Source organism: Labeo rohita, chromosome 1, assembly GCF_022985175.1.
Source record: "Labeo rohita strain BAU-BD-2019 chromosome 1, IGBB_LRoh.1.0, whole genome shotgun sequence".
NCBI lineage: Eukaryota > Metazoa > Chordata > Actinopteri > Cypriniformes > Cyprinidae > Labeo > Labeo rohita.
In genome coordinates this window covers 33,164,956-33,187,132 of record NC_066869.1, presented here as the reverse complement: position 1 = coordinate 33,187,132, position 22,177 = coordinate 33,164,956, and the positions used below count along the sequence as shown (strand labels likewise).

At 33.5% G+C, this 22,177-nt stretch overlaps 1 protein-coding gene across 1 annotated transcript; it reads left to right on the top strand.

The window, feature by feature from the left end:
• The first annotated feature begins 1,027 nt into the window (after positions 1–1,027).
• mnd1 (meiotic nuclear divisions 1 homolog (S. cerevisiae)) lies at positions 1,028–20,790 on the top strand. Its single transcript, XM_051124419.1, has 8 exons — positions 1,028–1,081; positions 2,269–2,334; positions 2,484–2,541; positions 5,363–5,511; positions 6,616–6,690; positions 6,782–6,896; positions 18,892–18,936; positions 19,977–20,790. Exons 1-8 carry the CDS (start codon positions 1,079–1,081, stop codon positions 20,081–20,083), a joined length of 618 nt encoding a protein of 205 aa, XP_050980376.1. The 5' UTR covers positions 1,028–1,078; the 3' UTR covers positions 20,084–20,790.
• Positions 20,791–22,177: the final 1,387 nt, after the last annotated feature.

Genomic DNA, 22,177 nt, shown 5'->3' with positions numbered 1-22,177 from the left:
TCCTTGCTTATGCATTTTTATTATTGTTCAGTTCCATGATTGCGGGGTTTCATGAATTGTTTGGTCTAAGAAATAGATAACGGGGATGTTTATGGAAATTCAAGGTTTATGGGATGTTGAATCCGTTTGATATATCATTGTTCTTTGAGCTGTACTCCTCAGACGAAGTCTGAACATTGAGACATACGCAACTAAAACTGTTCAGTAAATTCTGTTATACCCTTTTTACCATCATCACTTCGTCTCCTGCTTCTGCTCATCTCTGGCTTCCATCGGTCAACTTCAAAACTGACAGAAACCTGCTGTTATTGTGGGTTAGAGTCCCGCATCTACTGTGGGTTAGAGTCCTGCATCTTTTGTTAGTGGGGTTGGGGTAACTACAGCTTGCTGACTAGTTGTCCTGTTACCGAAAGACGGATATTTTCTGACGGGATCTGGTGTCCGGGGCTGGATCCTAATTGTCTGGCGTGGGGACCTGATCTAACACAAAGGAGCATTTTACACTGACAAAGCTATTTGCTTTAAACATATACAGCAAAATCATAGTACAGGCAGTTTTAGCTTAAAATTAAAAAGAATATAATCAGTAATTATGAATTACAAAATTATAATAGCCTATTTGAAACACTTTGTTAGCTGATGCTATCTGGCTAGCTAATTAGCTACATATTGCTAACTTGAGGTAATTTTTAAATATAAAATACAAATATTTTATTCATACAACTAGTTAGAATTAATTAGATAGAAAAACAAAGGATTTGATGTTCAGAACAGAGTAACTACAGTAATTGTCCATTGGGGCAACTTTAAGAAAAAAAATTATGTCATTCTGAAAAGATAATTATATTTGTATTAAATAATACACACTCCCTATCTACAGGCACCACATTCTCATATCATATGTAACTGTGACGTTCTACAAAACAGCAAGTATTAAAACACTTTTTTCTTCGAATCTGCCACGTCTAAATATCAGAGAAGAAATGCACGGCCGCGCATGCGCTCTAGCACTACGCATGTGCAGTGAGATTTCCTTCACATCTCGCGCCAAACTCAAGCTCGTCTGGAAGTGTCAAACATGGTGAGAACATGATTTCTGTATGACTTAATAATTCTAATAATTATATTACTTTGTTTAGAGGATGTCGCTTGTATAAAATAACCTCACTAAAGTGTGCAGAAATGTGTTTGGGTGAATAATTGTAGACTGTGTTGAGATCGTTGAGATCTAACGTAACGTATAACACACAAAGTGACGCCTTTGATCTGTGAACAAATTTGTCAAAAAATATTTTAATTACAGTCACGTAACGACGAATGTAAATGCTATTGAACAAACCTTTACAACACTATTAATTCATGTTCTTTTAAAATGTAAGTAGCTCAAAAGACACTATTGTAAATAGAATGACGACTGAGCATTCAGATTATGTTGTCAACAAAATTTCATTCTGATCAAAATAATGACATTACTTCGTCACTCATTACACTTATAAACCCCTACCCTCAGATTATAATGGCGTATTTCGTATTATTCAAATATATATTTACCTATCAATACGTTTCTTTAAAATAAACATTACTTTTATGTTCTGACAACGAGGTTAATTTAAAAAAAAAGTGCGTTTGCAACTTTTGCAACCTTTTATTAACGCACTCATGTTTGTAACAACTGCTAGAAGTCATCCTGAAAGACCCCTTAAAATATTTAAGTTTTGCTATGAAGCAGTCTAATTGTCATACAAGAGACAGAAATGTAAAAATAAATATGAAAATTAACAGAAGCTGAAATAAATAAATGGCCATATTTTAATATGAAAATAAATACATAAATAAATAAACAAATATAACAATTATTTAATGTATAAAATATGTAAATATAAATAAACAAAAAAGAAAATGAAAGAATAAATATAAAAAAAAAATACAAATAAATAAAGAAAATAATAAACAGTGAAAAAAATGTAATACAAAAATAAATTCAGGACTAAATTGGATTAAAAATAAATTGCATTTGTCTGAAAGAATCAATTTGCAGAAATTAGTCAGAATTTTTGACCACTAGTTCTGCTTATGTCAGTGACTTTTTTATTTATTTATTTATTTTTTCTCAAATATATGGTACTGAAAGGGTTAATAAGATATAAAAACACGACACCTGTTTAATAATGACAGCTAAATTAGTTTTATGCTATTTATTTAATACGGAAAAATGCCGAACTGTGTTCACCTTATTGAAACAAAGGGTTTATCTTTTATACTCCACAGTCTAAAAAGAAGGGACTTAGTTTGGAAGAGAAAAGAAGTCGTATGATGGAAATATTTTTTGAAACTGTAAGTATGCATGATTTCACATTCTTGTTTATATATGAATTTATAAAGCTTATAAGTGTGTGATTGTGTCCATGTCTGACACAGTTCTCTAGTAGTCTGATGTATCTCAAACTTTGTAAGAGTAATTAAAATTATTTTTCCCATTCCAGAAAGATGTGTTTCAGCTGAAAGACATAGAAAAAATCGCCCCCAAATCCAAAGGAATCAGTAAGTTTTATCAATCTGTAGTGATTTTTAATTTATGTTCCTGACACTGATAAGTCCGTGTCACAGGTAGAGGGAGCTCTAAGTGAACCTGCACATTTTTTTATAGAACGTATGTAATGGTAATCATCAGAAAACTGATCCTTGCCTGTTTGATTTGGATTGAAAGTGGAGGATTTCCAGATGAGGCGCCAATATGACTAACCTAGTTGTACAAATAGCCAGAAAAGCAGGCCAGTTGACCTGAAATTCACAAAAGTTCTGCCCTAGAACTTTATATCTAATAATGATGCTGAAATGTTTGTTGTCTTAGATTAAATAATAATAATAAAAAATAAACTGGCATAACATTTAAAAAAACATAAATGACTGTGTGTATCGGCACATACATCTTAGAGCCCTTTTAAAGGAGAAGTCCACTTCCAGAACAAAAATTTACAGGTAATTTACTCACCTTGTCATCTACAATGTTTATGTCTTTCTTTCTTCAGTCGTAAAGAAATTATGTTTTTTGAGGAAAACAGCATTTTTCCCCATATAATGGACTGATATGGTGCCCCGATTTAAAATTTCCAAAATGCAGTTTAAATGCGGCTTCAAACGATCCCAAATGCGGTTGTAAATGATCCCAGCCAAGGAAGAAGGGTCTTATCTAGCGTAACGATCGGTTATTTTAATTAAAAAAAAAAAAAAAAAAATTATATACTTTTTAATGTCAAACGCTCATCTTATCTTACTCTGCCTGGACTGTTTTTGTTCCTGTTCATGACAGTTAGGGTATGTCGAAAATCTCCATCTCATGTTCTCCCTCAATTTCAGAATCGTACTATATAGCTGTTTTACCTTTTTTGTTAAGGGTGTGTGATCTTTTTGCATGTTCGCTTTGCAAAGACTGGGTCGGAACTTTTGCAGCGATGTAGGATGATTTTGAAATGATTTTTTAAGTTGAGGGAGAAAATATGGTCTGATTTTTTCGACATACCCTAACTGTCTTGAACCAGAGTACACAGAGATCAAGGACTGCAAGACAAGACGAGCGTTTGAGAATAAAAAGTATTTAAATTGTATTTTTTAAAAATGTAAATAACCGCTCGTTTCGCTAGATAAGACCCTTCTTCCTCGGCTGGGATTGTTTGAAGCCGCGTTTAAACTGCCTTGTGGTGGTTCAAAATCGGGGCACCATAGCAGTCCATTACATGGGGAAAAATGCTGAAATGTTTTCCTCAAAAAACATAATTTCTTTACGTCTGAGGAAAGAAAGACATGAACATCGTGGATGATAAGGGGGTGAGTAAATTATTTGTAAATTGTTGTTCTGGAAGTTGAGTTCTCCTTTAAGGCTTTTAAAAAAAAAATGAATGAATGAAAGAAAGTGTACTAGCAGTTGGGGTTTTGGCAAAAAGACTGTTATCTACTTATATCGTAAGATCTCTGTGCTCACTCTCATTTTCCCCTACAGGCTAGAGCTGGGTGATATGGTAAAACAAAAAATAAAATCTCAATTTTTTTTTTTTTTTTCAGAACGTTTTGAACAATTCTTGATTTTTACTATTTCTAACTAGTCAACTTGAAAATGTTACTACACCATATTCAAGTAACTATCTTTATTAACCCTGTAGTTAAGAAAATTCTAGTTCAGGTGCGCCACACATGAAGTTGTTAACGTAATGTAAATGTTAAATCACTTGTTAAATATTTTTTGCAGAAAAGATGCATGAACTACAGTTACATATTGTACAAACTTGTCTTGTACATATTATATGTTTAGAAATAATACAAGGAAAATGCTTTTAAAAATCTCAAAAGTCAAGGTAATTCAAAAAAAAAAAATTATTATTTATTAACTATAGATGTTGTGTAAAAACAATGAACAGCAGATTTCAGCCTGTCACCATGATGCAAACATGAAATATCAGACTTTTTTTTATTGCTAACAAATATACTATTTTCAGGTGATAAATCAAATACAAAAGACTAACAAAGCATACATGACAGCCAACATGATTTGTGTGGGTGCATGTATGTGTGTGTAAGTGGTGTAACTGGGTGTCGAGGTTGGAAGTATATAAACAAAGGAACATGTAGAAAAGTACAACAGACATAACAATAATAGAAAACAATAATAATGATGATGACAATAATAATAATAATAACGGTGATAACAATAGTATTAATAGTAACAAAAATTGGAGGATGGAGGGTTTGGATGGTAATCATAATAGTAATAGTAGTAGCAATAATGATAATAAACTCAATTCATTAATCAAATTCAAATTAATCTGTAAAATCTGAAAAATCGCCCAGCCCTACTACAGGCAATATAGATACTCTTAGACTCTTGCCTGACCTGAGTGTCTGTGAACTGTGGGATACACTGGAGTACGCAGAGGAAACTCTGTTTTTTTTTATTTGCTAAAGTAATATTTTTATTTTTCATTGAATGATTTTTTTTCTTCAAAAAACTTTTTTTCCATTTAAAATAAAGAACAGCGAGAGGCAAAATTATACTGCTACATTGTTTTTTTTTTATACAGTCATATGATGCAAAACAAATTTCGCAAAATAGATTTCCATAAAGCATCTGTTTTAGCCATGTTGTCTTGCGACAACTATTTTGCAATATTGATGTAAAAACACCACAGACAACCAAATTCTTGTTTGCAAAGTGTAAAAATGCATGTATAAGATCAGTCACTCTCAAATTTTAAGTGTCACTGCAACACTGGCCTGAAAAGTCATGTGACAGTTCCATCTCACATTGAGCTTTGAAGTTATGTTCACTAACAGAATTCTTATTAGATTATTTATTGAATCTTTTTTTCAGCTCCCATGTCAGTGAAAGAGGTGTTGCAGAGTCTGGTGGATGATAACATGGTGGACACTGAGAGGGTGGGCACCTCCAACTACTACTGGGCGTTTCCCAGTAAAGCCCTGCACGCCCGAAAACGCAGATTAGAGGAACTAGAGAAACAAGTGAGGGCATCTCTTTCTGGTTTCTGACACCGCGTTTCTGATAGTTGACGTAAAAATTGATTTAAGGGAAAAGAAAAATGAGAAAAAAAAAAAGCAGCTGTGGTTGCCAGAATAAAAAATACAATGAAAAATGTTTCAAGTTTTATGGGATGGCACAACTTATAGCTGTATTTTCTTATAAAGGAATAGTTCAGCCAAAAATGTAATGATGTAAGTGAATGGGTCCCATCAGAATCCAAAGGGTCCAAACAGCTAATAAAAGCATATACAAGTAATCGTCATAACTCCAGTGCAAATCATCTTGTGAAGTAAAAAGATGCATGTATGTATTAAACATCCATCATTAAGATGTTTTTTTTTTTTTTTTTTTTTTTACTTCAAACCGATGCTTCAGACTAAAGTACAAATCCTCGTTCCATAATGTTGCTTTTTTTCTTTGGCACCCACTATGAAGACACAGATTCATCTACATTTTCTATGACCTGAGAGTGAGTAAATTTTCATCAGATTTTTTTTTTTGTAGGAAGTATTCTTTTAAGATAAATAATGTTATTATACCCATTTACTTGAACCAAAATCTGCTTACCTTAAAATGTACCGAATACCACTATAATAATAATACAAGTGGTCAACAGAACAGGAATGCAACACATAACACCCAAATGTACATTACTGAGAACAAAAACAAGAAGATAAAAATAAATAATAATAATTCTATGTCATATGTCATGCAGGGAAATCTGTAAATGTCCTGTTGATGATTTTAACTAGAAATTAATTTGAAATTATATTGAAAAATAATTTAATATTATGCCATAAGTATTTATAATAAATTACACAATTTGATTACACCTTAAGGTAATTTACAGTTAACCAGTGAACAGGTTTTTACAAACATTTTTATAGTGTATGCTTTACCTTTTAACGGTCACCCATCCCCTCAGAGGGACACCTAAGTTTACTTCACTATACTACAATTAAATCCTAATCTAATCATCACAAACTATATATAGCTGGAAAGGTCTAAGACTCATAAATAGATATTTTACCACTGTTTTTGTTACAAATTATGAAATTTCAATATTTTTTTTTTCTTCTGTGTAGCATGAGGATGGAAATCAACGTAAAAAAGCCCTTCTGCAAGCAGTTGACAAAGCCAAAGTGGGACGTGAAGTTAATGTGTGTATTCACCTCTCTGTCTCTCTAAACTACATTACTGTACAGCTCTAATGTCTGTGGGCTCTGTCTGACCACTGATTTTTGTGTTTAGGAGGAGAGAGAGGATCTCCTGAAGGAGCTCACAGCATTGAAACATCAGAGGGATCAGCTAAAGGCTGAACTGGAGAAGTACAAAGAATGTGATCCGGAGGTGGTGGAAGAGATCCGTGAGTAAACCAAACAGATTGGCGTGCATAGTTCTACTCACTGAAATAAAAATAAAATTTAAAACATTAAAAGCATACAATCTAAATTACTAAAATTAAAATAGAAACTGTAAACTATATAAAAAATTGAGCAAAAACTATAATTAGTTTAGAAATAATGCTAACATAACACTGAAAATCAGCATAGAGGAACTAAATAGTTTACATTTTACCCTCCAGGTGGGTTCTCAGTACTGCTTGGTTACATGCAGTTTAAAATAGATGTTTGTTTCAGAGTGGTTTGTTTTAAGCTGTATGCTGGCGCCAAAAATGCTAAAACCTGACAGAACATGACTTTTTTTTTTAAGTTTCAAGTTCACGTATAAGGTTGGCTGAGGTTGGTCGAGTTGTTCAATAGGCTAACCATGTGGTGTGGTTAGCTAGTGAGGTCGTTTTTTTTTGTTTGTTTGTTTTTTTCCCTTTTTCGTAGTATTGAAAAAGTTGCCGCCTGAGCGTAGATGCACACAAGCGTTCATTCTCTGTCTTCTTTAGCGTACCTTCTGTTTAACAGTTAGTATTTTTCATATACCATTGGCATTCAGTAAATACACTTTTATATAATTCTTTGAATCTTTGAATATATTACATCTATTAGTGAATTCAGTTGTCATATTTGCTGTGTACTGTATGTAAAATTAGTTTCAGCTGGTCTTACAGAAATATGATTGCCAGTGCAAAAAGACTTGTTTTTGATAACTAGTTTTTTGTTACTTTGTACTATTACTATATACTTCGTTCATTCATGTTTTTAACAGTTTCTTAGTGCTCACTCTGCCTTGTCTTAGAAGAGGAAATTCTGATATTTCTTCAAGCTGTCAATCATAAATTGATTTCACAATTACATTCCTGTAACAATCAAAATTTCTAAAAAAAAAACAAACAAACAAAAAAAAAAAACGTCAGCCTGGACTGGTTAGTTCTCAGAAGTATGGTATGTGCTTGTCTACCTTCTATCATTGAGTTATGTCTGCCGCTATACTGCACAAATTAATAAGACCCTACGCTTACTTTTCTTTTTAGGAGCACTTGTGCTCCTAACTTAAAAAATGTAGGAGCACAGTTAAAATTTCAGGAGCACCTTCTAATTAATAATCAAAAAATCTGATAAAAAATTAGGCTTTCCATTACAAGGGGATATTTGACTCCTTAAAGTGATTTACAGGGAATTTTTACAGTGTTTACCTTTGTAATTGCATTTTTTTTTTACTTTATTAAAAGTATGTCATCTTTTATGTCAAATTAGTGTATAAAAAAAATGCAATTACATATATATATATATATATATACTATAATTTTTTTATTATAAGGTTTTTAAAATAAAAGTTTTGAAAATTCATTCAACAGAATAAGAACAAGTAGAATAAGAATAAGTTACCAAATGAAGTCTATTAACTAAATTAATTTGTACTACAGAGGTGGCACAGAAGAACACACAAGTGGCTTGTAGGTGTATTTTCATATGGTTAATTAGGCTCAGAGGTGGCATGAGTGCAGTCAAATTCATAAATTCGTGTTTAAATATAAATGTTTGAACATAGAAATATTAAATGATTTAAATAACTGAAAAGATACTTTAAAAGTTAAACTAAAACTGCCAGTAGGTGGCCTCAAGCCACTGATTTAATTACTGAATCATTCATTAATTTGATTCGTTCGAACAGCTGATTAATTCAGGAATAAAGCAAATGACTGTCTTTATGAATGGGAAATTATAGCATTGACTCACTAGATTTGTTTAAGAACGCACGTTCATTCATAAACTAAACACCGCTGTGTTTAAATGGAGATGTGCAGCTCAGTTGTGACTCGTTTCAAACTATTTTTGACGATGAAATAGAGCAAATTCAGGCAATAATGTTATAGTCAGACAATGCAAGTCACTAAATATTAACTTCTTGTTTATTTAACTGTTGTATTAAATCAATACCTTATTTACAAACTCCCTTAAAAATCATTAAAAGCTGTCACTCATCTTAGTTCATCGCAATCTCACAAAGTTCCTTTATAATCAACGAAGCTCTCTACACTGCACAATGAGTCTCTTATTTTCACTCTCTCTACACTTTATGAAAGGATTCATGAGAGATGTCTGTGATGCATTACTCAACATTGCAAAAACAGATAGAAACCTTTGAAGCTCCTCTTAGCGCAAACACAAATATGCTGATCGGGTCAGTCGCACTGGTGCTCTTAAATATTTTTTCATAGTCGCATGCACGCAAATGCGACTGAAATGGTTGCACTGAAGATCCCTGTAAAAAGAACCCAGGATATCACTGCTGCATTTAGTTTTCCATTGTAAAGAGCCTCTGTTTGTATTTTTCTGCTGTGAATTTTTGTAAAGCAATCATCTGCATTATTATGACAAGACACTTGGGAGTGAGTAGCACACAGCATCAGACTCTGTTCACATAATTCTGCATAATAAGGGAAACATTCCTCACAGCAATTCTGAAGCCTTGCAGTGATTTTGAAATTTACTGCTGAAGGTGATACATTTGTACAGAGGTGGTGTTTTGATGACTGTAGTGACAGTGCTTTGAAGGAGATGATTTAAGAGACTGAACTTTGCAGGAAGAGAAGTTAAAAATGGTCACTAAATTTTTCTTGTTGTACAGCATGTTGTTTACAGTAATATCACAAAAAACTAATACTAGCCTATATTAAAAAAGAAAAGCAAGCTCACTGAAGTAAACAGTCAGCGGTTAAATAAGAATAAGAAACTAATTGCAAGAAATATGAAAACTTAAGAAATACTTAAGTAGAAGAAATACTACACACATTGTATGAAGTAATCAAATGTATAAAAACACTGCATATTCTTTACTGTGTAAATTATATTTCTTTTTTTTTTTTATTTAGTTAAAAAAGTGATTCAAGAGCAGTGAGAGATTTTCTCGCTTTTGCTGTTTGATTAACATGAATGACAGACCACAGAAATATCAGACTGCTGTCACTTTAAGAGCTGCCCAGATCCATATACAGTTAAACATGTTTTCTTTCTCAACTGTTTGCTTTCACTTTAGACCTAAATCAATGTGCTTACGAAGATACTTGCAAAGACGGGCATTTTGAAACGTACAAGTGTGTGTATTTAACTGTTCAAGGCCTATAAAGCGGCAAAAATAACTCAGTTGAATGATCCTGCGCTCTATATCCTCATGTGCGCGCCTCTCTGACAGAGCTTGGAAATGATGTAACTGAAGTACAAATGAAAAATATTATAACAGAGAAATCCCTAATAGTAATTCCAAATTGCAAAAGCCTATGTTTCTCTATTCAAACAACAGCGGTTGAGTAAGTGCTTTTATTCAGCGATCACAGATGCAAACAATACAGTCGAGATCTCAGACAGAACACAGTCTGGTTGAGTGACACTTTCGTTTTGATCGCTAAACTCCAGCTTGTTTGACTGCGTTTTCAGATCATCGTCGGCGCAATGAAGAGCGAGCTTGTGTGCATGGTTGCCAGATTGCTTAAAATAAGCAAAACACCAGGTAAAAAATGTATTCTTGTGATTCGGGGATTTGAACTCTTGATATCTGGCAACCGCACTCATAAGAGCTCGCGTAGTAGAGGCATGTAGAGCACCCCCACCTCACGTCTCTTAAGTAAATAGATGTAATATTGGACGTTCGGCATGTTTTTTTGGGAAAGTGTGCTTGAATTTGAAATATTCGATGTTCACAGTATTTTCAAATTTTACATTGTCGTCAAAATGATATATTATCACTAACATTCAATATATCACCCAGCCCCAGCGCGCATATAGCGAAATGTTCTCTTTCGTTTCATTGCGTTTCACTGGCTTAAAATAATAATTTGTTTTTAAACTACAATGCTTAAAACACGTGCACACGATAAGGTTTTGTGACCACGTAGCACAGCAACATTACTGTGATGGAGACAATAGTTGAAAATCTCTACTGGTTGACAGATTTCTAACGATTAATCGTGTTTACCGGTATATCACCCTTCCCTAAAGTCAGTGCCTAATTTGTATGTATTCATGTATTAGAACAAACCAGTTTTAGTTCACATGTATATACTGAATGCAGTGTGTCATGAGTGTTTTAAACTTGTTTTGCTGATCAGTATTAAGTCCTTGAACAGGCTGTGGCACGCATTCAACAAGTCGAAGACATCTGAACTGCATGACTTATTTTGACATTGTTTCTGTATGGCCATATGGTATTAATTATGGTATTAAATTTCAGGTCTTCAAAAGTCGTACATTTGATCTGAAAAACTAGGTACACTGTAACATACAGCTAAAGTTCTACACAAATGTTCAGTGCCTTGTAATAATGTTCCTGACCTATTGTACATTTTCAACAAAATCCAGCTCTGAATGTTCTGTGATCCTCTCCAGACAGTCCTGCGATCAGCCGTGAATAATCATCTCTCTCAGGCGCTGGTTGAGATAATGACTCACGTCTCTTGAGAGAAAATAACATTTGTAACCTCTCTTTACATCATCCACCTCGTTCATCACCCCATCCCTGCAGCTCCGTCTCTCTAACAACCCTTCCAGTTTAAATGCTGTGAAAATGTCAGTAGTCCCTACTGAAATACTTGATGCTTTCTCTGCCTCTTGGGATTTGTTGTTATGTCTATATTTTAATCACTTTCAGAATTGGCTTACAGACGGTCTGAACTATTGCGTCTCCCTAAGGTACTGTGTTCTGAAATATGTTAAACAGAAAAGCGCCGAGCACCATTCTCACACAATTCTCAAACAATTCTAAGTCAACAGACAAAACATTTGTATATATTCAGTGTAGGGGGATCGTGATCCCCATTTAGAATTTGTGCACTGGTGCTAGTAACATTGAAAGGAGATTTCTCTTGTGTCTTGGTGTGTTAGTAATGGCTAACGCAGCTGTACACTTTAAAGGTTGGTTTTTATTCATTCAGTCATAGCTTATCTCACCTTGCTTTTTGTTGTGTTGCTATAGAGGATGTTTGAGAACTGCACACATGACAGAATAATTAGGGAGTGTTCTATAACGCTTGGACATGACCTGTTATCTAACAGTAAGTTACATTCATCTTATTTCACAGTTCTGTGGAATGCTTGATTCTCATTGGTCATTTGCAGGATTTAGGGGTCAAATATTAATGAATAATCATTGTAGTCAAGGACAGCACTGTAAAACTGACTGCTTGTGCAAGAAACCGATCCTATTTAGCTATATACACTGCCATCCAAAAGGTTGGGGTTGGTAAAATGTTTTTGAAAGGAGTCTTTTATATTGACCAAATAATTTGATAAGAATACAATAAGAGCAGCAATATTGTGAAATGTTATTACTATTAAAAATCGCTCTTTTCTATTTAAATGTATTAAAATATATATTTTTTCCTGGATCCTAGGATTTTTTAATGTTTAAGTAAAAAAAACATTTATTTGAAATGAAAAACTTTTGCCAGAATCTTTTACTGTGACTTTTGATCAATTTAATGCATTCTTGCATTAAAAATAATTTGTAAAAAAATGTTACTGATTGCGAACTTTTTAGCAATAGTGTAGCTGTGCTAGTGTTCTGTCTCTTCACAGTCTTTACAATTATGCTATAACAATTTCAGCTCAAATTAATACTTAATTACATGTCAATTCATTTCATGTCACAGTTTCATAATAAATAGTCATTATCATGAAATCTTGTAGTTAAATATTCAGTAACTCAAAACTCATCAATATTTCATGTTCATATTTATTTAAGTAGCCATATATCTAGCAGGAAAAGTTTAGTCAGTCATTCACAAAACAAACTCCTTGATCTCCCTATCAGGGTTTAAATTAGCCCTTACTTATGTTTTAATCTCAACCACATTGGAAAAGAGACTTTGCAGTGCTGTGTATTTAAGGGAAACCTAATTTATATTGAAGGTTTTATTTTTTCCGTTTTATTGAACGAGGGCTCAATGCCAGTTCTTGCAGGGTTGCTGGTATGAATCCCGGTTGGGACACCCATGGGAAGTTGAGTCAGTACCAGAGGGCTGCTGATATTGTGCCTTGAGCGGCACACTTAACCCTGATTACTTCTGGGGTCTTGAACATGGCAGTGCTGTCATCACGCTATGTGGAAGTGTTAATAAAAGCAAATTTATCAGTGCCCTTCACTAGATAATGCATTATATTCAGATTATAAAGCCTGAACTTATTTTAATACTGAAAAAAAAAAAGAAAGAAAAAAAAAAAAAATGATATTCTGTTCATCATGATATGATGTTCTGTTCATTTTGATTATACATAAATTAAATTGACTTAATGCGCTGTATGGTTTTCATTCATTAAAACAACTTTTAGTAGCTATTACGTTGAAAAGCTTACTGTGCTTACAGGGTGTATGTTTTTGATTCACTAAAATGAACTAGCTTATAAGAGTCATCAGTTTAATAATGTGACTGAACTGGTTGCGGTGTATGGTTTTGATTCACTAAAATAATTCAGCTCATAAGATTTATTACTTTGGGAATAGGTCTGGACTGGTTGCTCTCTGTTTTGGATTCACTACAATAAGCTGGCTCTTAAAGGGATAGTTTACACAGAAATAAAAATGATGTCATAATTTACTCACTCTCAAGTCATCCTAGTTGTATTAGGGCTGGGCGATATGGCAAAAAGTTAAAATCTCTTTTTTTTTTTTTTTTTTTTAGAATGTTTGACCAATTCTCTTTTTTTTTAAATTTTGTTTTACGATTTTTAATTAGTCAACTTAAAAATGTGACTACAACATGATTCAAGTAGCTCTTTCTTTATTAACCCTCTAGTTAAAGAAGATTCTATTGCAAGTGCACCACACACGAAGTTATCAACATGTAGATGTTAAACAAATCACTTTATAAATATCTTTGCAGAAAAGATGCATGAACTGTTACTACATCTTGTACAAATTTGTCTTATACACTGCCCTCCAAACGTTTGGAAATGCCTTAGAAAAGTGGGGTTTTGGACAATATTGGCATGAATCCTTTTTAATTTGTGATAATTTTGCACTGATAAGGGACAACACAAACTACGAAAACATATTTTATTACATAAACAGTTTATACATAGAAAAAACTTAAATTTTTTGATTCATCAAAATATCCACCATTAGCAGCTATTACAGCTCTGCATAATCTGGGCCTAAATTCATTGTATTCTAAACTTAACTGGCAGTCAATTGTTGAAGCTATTAAGGTGTGCTGACCCAAAAATCTTTTAAAATCCTGGGCCAAGTTTAAACCAGTAACCAGGCATCACAGCTGGCAAAGGGGCATGTCTGACTTTGACATGTATATGTATTGCCATTACTATGTAATCAAAATGAAAATTATTATTGCTGGTCTTCAATGATAATGTCAAGTTACTTTAATGTATTTGCACCAAAAAATGATAAGGATTTATGCTGATATCGTCCAAAATCACACTTTGCCAGGGGTATTTCCAAACTTTTGAAGGGCAGTGTACATACTATATGTTAAAAAATAATATGAGAAAATGCTTTTAAAAATATCACAAGTCAAGGTAATTCAAATTCAGAATGACTGAAGGTATAACACCAGTAGACTATTATTAACTATAAATGTTATATAAAAACAATGCAGCAGCTTTTAGCCTGTCACTATGTTGCAAACATGAAATATCAGACATACAGTAGTAGTTCTTCACAGGCTTTTTATTCAATTGCACTGCTATTCCATTGTTTTTTTATGTGAACATGGACGTGTTTGACTTTTGCACTCACATCTCATGCTTGAAGCAGCATTCTAAAAATGCAGCGCTCAAGTTAAAAGAAGTTCACTCCCATCTTTTTGCATGTTTTTCCTATTCTGCCCATGTTTTGCCTTTAAGGCAACAGCACATTCTGTGTGAATGGGTTGGACATGACATACAGTTGGATCGTTCTTTTCTCTTTACTGTTATCATTGGAATATTGTCAAGGTGTGTAATTCTAATGTTTGGTAATATTTCTATTCAGAATTGCGGTTCCTCGATTTCTAAAAAATTGATCATGGCAAAACTGTAAATTCGAAATAATCAAAAAAATCGCCCCGCCCTAAGTTGTATATGATTTTTTTTTTCTTTCAGATGATTACATTTGGAGTTATATTTTAAAAAAAATGTCCTGGCTCTTCCAGGCGTTATAATGGCAGTGAATGGCTGTTGAGATTCAGTAGTCCAATAAGAAATAATAAAGTCCAATAAAGCAACCATCCATCATAAAAAGTGCTCCACACAGCTCCAGGGGATTAATAAAGGCCTCCTGAAGTAAATCGAAGCATTTGTGTAAGAAAAATATCCATATTTAAAACTTTATATTTTATAATCTCTAGCTTCTGCTATCTGTTGTACGTACGTACATGAGAAAGTGGCATTAGTAAATGCGGAAGTGACAAACGCGAAATGCAGAGGAGAGAGGATACAAATTAGAAACACAGGGCACAAATTAAAAGTACAAAACGAGGATTTGTAAAGAAAAAATGTTGGAGGATTTTGCTAAATAAATATTTTATCATCCGGAGTTTGATGATGGATGGATCTACTTTTTTGAACTTCTTTTGGACTATTGAATATCAACAGCCATTCACTGCCACTATAAAGCTTGGAAGAGTCGGGATATTTTTTAATATAAGTCCGACTGTATTCATCTGAAAGAAGAAATTTATATACACCTAGGATGGCTTGAGGGTGGATTTTCATTTTTGGGTAAACTATCCCTTTAAGAGTCAACACTGGTTGCTGTATGTTTTACTGTTAATATTCAATAGCATTGTTTCAGTTCAGCTGAATAGTATTGCAGGAAACACTGTCAAAGGATTTTCACACCGTGCTTGACTCCAGGTTATCGTCATGCTTAACCCTGCTTTTAACCCTGGGTAGAGGAAGGTTTCACAGTTGTTTAGAAGCTGGATTAGCACTGCTTTGAAACTGGGGTTATGAATACGGTGCTGTGTTAACCCCGTGTTGTGGTGCCAAACTTGTGCGGTGTGAAACAATGCAGTGTTAGTATGTTACGGCTAGATGCTTAGCAACAAACTCTCAGTCGAGTGGCTCATATTCACATGCTTTTGACAGCAATGGAAACATTGTGTGTTGTATAAACAGTCAACAGTTTCAGCGTTTGAGGGGGAAAATGAAACATGGTTCCCAGGATTCTGTTTACCTGGGGTTTCGAATGACCTAGGGTTAATTATTTCAAGTGTGAAAACCCTTCAGAGTATTATAATCTGCCCACATTGCGGAAGTATGTACTTTTTAGAACTGTAAATAGATGGGTTGATTATTGTATCTTTTTTTTTTTTTTTTTTCCCAAGAATGGAACTTGTTTTTATTCTTGGTCCCCAACCCTAGTGTTTTTGTCTGTGGAAAAAGTTCTTGGAAAAGACTTCAGAGAGCTCTTTATTTAAGCACTGCCCAAAATGATTTCCATTCACCACCTGACCTGTTCTATTGCCCTAGAGCTCTGCAGTGTCATGGATCTGCTCCTGTCAAGTCAGTATGCACAGGGAGAACACAAGGCATTAAGATTACAGATCGATCTGCCTTTTCCCAGATTGGATTTGATCCGAAGCCTTGGAATGACTTTTGAGCATTTGTTAATCTAGCTCTGAAATTGAAGTGGTCTGGGCAGCACATTCAGTATGATGGATTATAGATCAGAGTGCGTCTGCTAAGTGTCTTAGAAGAAAATCTATGGACTCTATAGATAAGAGACTAGCTAGCGTGATGTACAGCCATCTGTAGTGCTTCGAGGGGTTCAGTTTTACAAATAAGATAGGACCTGCAAAGTCAAGTCCAAGTTGAGATGATGTCAATGTCCCAGTCTTGTCAACAAAATTACTGACAAACACACATTAGCACAGATTTTGATTTATATATATATATAATATATATAATTTTGCTGATGATCATTAAGATGAGATGAAAAAGCATGTTGAGATGATTACTAAAAAGTATTGAGTATTGCAGAAAATATGGCTGTTTTTTCAAAAAGAAAAATCTATAAAGTTTGTCAGGTCAGTACCCAGGACCCTGTACCCAACGATACTTTTTTCCCGGTACTTTACTCTCTGTTTAATAACAAAAACATTTATTTCAGTTAAAAAAATAAGTCCAAAAAACTCAATATCTGATAATCAAATGAAGGCATTAAACATTTATTTTTAATAAAATGAACATTAAACCCTTTTATTTTTTGCCAAACAAACAGATTTACTGTTAAAATTAATACTTGGAAGAAAATTTGTGTGGAAATTGTTGAAGTTGTAATAATAATTGTAGTATTTTTTTTTTTTCTACAATTAGGTGGTTAATCTTGTTGTAATATTTATTATTAGCATTTAATTGTTTTATTTAAAGAAATATATGAACACCTACATTATAATGTACAAAAGTAATACAAGACTATATTTTTATTACACGTTAAACCGTACTTTTATTTTGACAGGTTGCTGGGAAGTTTTTGTGTGTATACACTATGATATGATGCTAGTTTTCTCAAATGAAACGGTAAAATTCACATGAAGTGACTCTTACAGCAGCTCTAGAGATTAAGTTCATGCGTTTATGTAGTCATATAGTGAGACGCAGAGGCCGAAAATCACCACGAGGATCACGTGTGTTTCAGTATTTGTGTAGCAAACAAAACCGCATCTCCGCCATTCATTCATACAGAGGCAAACGGAACATGCAGGTTTCATATTTAAACCGTCTTTTTGCGTTTTAATATTCACGACTCATATATCGCGATTCGAATTAAGTGAGAGACCTACTTTTGATGTATTCACCCAAAAATTGACAAATTCTGTGGCATTCTGCACTATAGAGTAAATCAGTTTTTATGAATGATCTGGCGCTATATAGAAAATAAAGTTAAAATTAACTTGACCTTCAAGGGGGCCGGGGGGGGCGGGGGGTGCCCTAATATAATGGCAGGGGAAACACTGGACGCATTTAGCTGACTGACGCATTTAGCTGACTGACATCTTGTCTTTGTGTGTTGAGTTGTGTAAATAATATAATTTACAGCACAGTAAAGACTTTATAAATTAAATAAAATGTATACAAACCTTTGTTTCGCTGAAGAATTGCATCAAATCGGCAGCTCCTAGAGGACTCAAAAAGCCTGCACTCTGACTGTAACTCAGCATCTGGGTTGTTTCGTTGGAGACAGGCTCAACCCAGCAGTTGGGTAGGAAAAGATACCCCAATATTTAATAACCCGTTAAAAATGAGCCAGCATCTTAGTTACAGAAAAACTACCCAGCACCTACCCAGTAAAAATGATTACAAATTAACCAATAAAATGACCCAACAAGCTGAACCCAGCATTTGGGTAAAAATTAAAAACAACCTAATAAAGTTACCCAGCAGGCTGAATGCAGCATTTGGGTTTAAAAAAAAAAATAGTAGTAAATGTAAAAGTTTAGTAAATGAAACCATGTGTCTGCACCATTCATACACAAAGAAATGCACAGAACATGCAGGATGCATATTTAAATAGTCTTTTTGTGCCTTATTATTCACAGACACTAGTCCATATCGTGATTTGATTTAAGAGTAATGACCTACTATTGATTAAGTCATCCAAACAAATTCTGTGACATTCACTTTATACAGTAAATTCTGTTTTTATAATTAGTTCTGCGATTCCATCTGCGTTTTCTGCAACGTGATCATAGGGCCCTACATTGGACCCTTTCCACAGATAACATATACTGTATGTAAATATATATACGTAATATTTTAATATTTGGTAACGTTAATTTCATCAACTAAAATTAGATGACATTTAGAAAATTGAGAAAAATTGACTGAAATGAATGAGTATGACATAAAATACTGATCAAATTTAAAGGATATTTTCATCAAAAGAGGAAAAACTGCAAAAATGATACTGACACTGGACTTTACAATGTTAACATGACATGTATGGACTTGCTAAAATACTCATTCTTTTTTTAGGCAAGGCCAACATTACAGCAAAAGAGGCCGTGTCTAGGTGGACAGGTAAGTCTTTTGCATGCCTCACACCTCAACAAATTCCAAACCAATTATTTTCTCTGAACATGTCATGTGATGCATCCACAAAAGATTCTGAAATGTAGGCCACAGACAATCCTGACAATCCAGTTTTGTAAGATCAGCCTAATATCAGTCCAGAAATCTGCACTGTACACTAGTTAATATTCTACAACATATAGTTGTTTATTTGTCTAATCAAATAAAATATCCCATGCAGTGTTGTAAAATATGACTATCTTGGCAGTCTGTAAATGAATCACTTGCGAAGGTGATCAAAGTTGGATACATGCAAATTTCGGTGTGATGCAGCTGCTTTTTTGACTCCCATACCATGGCCCAGTTCCAAGTTCCAGGCTTGTTTGTGGCTGAGTAAAATTAACTCGCATGTTTTTATAACTCTTGACTCAGGCAGTGCAGTGCAAACCCTTGGTTATTCCCAGGCATGATTTTTTTTTGGAATGCAGCAGACACAGACATGCACACCACTTAACTTCTGGAAGAAATTCCTCAAATGTAACTACAAAAAGTGGTCTCAGATGAGCAGTGTATGAAAACTTTTGGTGCAGGCATGTTTGGGAACACAGCAGACATGCTAAATGGGAAGGGTTTAATGTTCTGTTTACATTTAACAGATCGGATTTCAGCCAAGAGTCAAACACAACAAACACTCTATGCTAGGCAAGCGCAAACACATGTAGGTTTGGCTATATTACTGAGTGATCTCATAGATGGAATGGTTTGTACAAGGAGATGATGATTTACTGTACCTTACCCATAAACCAAACCCTCGCACAAACCTGATAATATCAGTAGATTTAATGCATTATAAGATTTAGCAGATTTATGAGCTTTTTTAATAGTGAGAGCAATTTCAAAGCCTTCAAGCCAATTTTTACCAGAACATTTTAGCCTAATTCTGCACAATTACAAATGGGATTTCAGGTAGTTGCACAACAAAGTATTCATACTTCATCAAAAAGTCTTTTGTGTGTGTGTGTGTCATATTTACATTTGTTCTTTTTCAGATAATGTTTTTGCAATCAAATCCTGGGCAAAGAAGAAGTTCGGCTTTGAGAACAGCAGCTTGGACAAAGCTTTTGGAATACCAGATGACTTTGACTATATCAACTGACCAACAGTTCACAGCTTTTTGGTTCTTATGATTGTTTTATCTGTTCAACTCCATAAGCTTGATTCTCTTACATCAGTTTGTTTCACAATTTGTTATCAGTTCTGCATGTTCGCGACAAAGCTGTGATTTACTTGCGTTGTGAAGAGCGTGGCGTACGTTCTCAGCAGTGCCCCACCCTTGAAATTTTAACCTTGTCTAGTCCAAGGAAAACTTCAAGATTCATTTGTCAGCATAAAAGGGTAAACGATGGTGAAAACGCTCCCGGTGTGTAAGCGGAGAAGGTGTTGTGTTAACCCTTGGCTGCTCAGAGATGCACTCCATAACCAAACTTACTGTTTGGACACCTGTTGATAGAGAAACTAAGTCTCACAGATGCTGCTGGGATGATAAATTGAGGTGCACATCAAAGGTCGAGTCAAGGAAATTAATCACTGATTAGAGTTTGTTAAAGAAGGTGAAAATTTTTCTGGAAAAAGAAAATCTTGTTTCAGTATAAAGTAGAAATGTGTTATGGGGATGTCATTTCAGATGTTCAGGTCTCCTTAGATGCTTAGTTTTTTTGTTTTATTTTATTTTTTTTTAGTTTGCTTTTTTCATTAGTGGGAATTTTTCACAGTGCATATTGTATATCTTGTAAATATGAAAAACGGTTAATTGCTTTGTAATATGATTTAATAAATGTACAGTTATCAAGCATATTGTTTGTAATTAAGCTTTTTGTCCTGTAAAATAATACTACTTATTTAACTAATGTTGTATTGATTTGCAACATCATTACCTCTGCTTAAACACATGAAAACATCTCTTTAATTTTTTTTTTCATTAATTAGATTACTTTTTTCAAGTTAGTGTCTTGAAAATAATGCTTTTGTCTGTTGCAACACAGTGATGTTGTACAATATCTTAAAATATGAGTAATCCTTAAGTGTAATTATTTAGCATAAGTTTTATAAATAAATACATTTTCAAGGTACATTAAGAGCCTTGAGTTTTTATGTATAGGTGTTAGTAAAATGGGTGTTTAAGTAACATGAATGAACAATACATTTATTACAGTATTTATTAATCAGTAATAGAGTATTTTTAGATATACACTACCAGTCAAAAGTTTTTGAACTGTAAAATTTTTAATGTTTTTTTTAAATAGAATTCTCTTCTGCTCACCATACCTGTATTTATTTGATCCAAAATACAGCAAAATCAGTAATGTTGTGAAATATTTGTACTATTTAAAATAACTTCTTTTGATTTGAATATATTTTAAAATGTAATTTATTCCTGTGATCAAAGCTCAATTTTTAGCATGATTACTCCAGTCATCCTTCAGAAATTATTCTAATATGCTGATTTGCTGTTCGAGAAAAATTTATTGTTATTATTATCAATATTTAAAACAGCTGAGTACGTTTTTTCAGGATTCTTTGATACTGTAAAGACATTTATAATGTTGCAGAAGATTTATATTTCAGATAAATGCTTTTCTTCTGAACTTGATGAAAAAATTCTACTCAGCTGTTTTCAACAATAATAAATCTTTTTGAGCAGCAAATCAGAATATTAAATGATTTCTGAAGGATCACGTGACTAGAGTAATGATGGTAAAAATTCAGTATTGAAATCACAGGAATAAATTACATTTTAAAATATATTCAAATATTAAACAGTTATTTCAAATAGTTAAAATATTTGACAGTTTTACTGTTTTTCTTGTACTTTGAATCAAATAAATGCAAGCTTGGTAAGCAGAAGAGACTTCTTTAAAAATCATTAAAAATCTTACTGTTCAAAAACTTTTGACTGGTAGTGTAGAAATAAAACTCAAGGCCCTTAAAGATAGTCTTGAGTATTTGGTAGGATTGGTACTTTTTGTCTGAAAAACAAAGCAAATCACCTGTTTGTATGTTTCTGTGCACTTGAGGAATTCTTCATAAATACATAGTTAAGATGTGTAGTTATTAATAAAATATTTTGTTCATAGATTCTTCCATTGACAAAAAATATAGGATGTTTTAGAGGTGCATCCCCTCTCCTTTGTTTGTTTACATTATGATAATATGTCACTCATCTATAAAGCATGAGTGTATTATCTCTCCC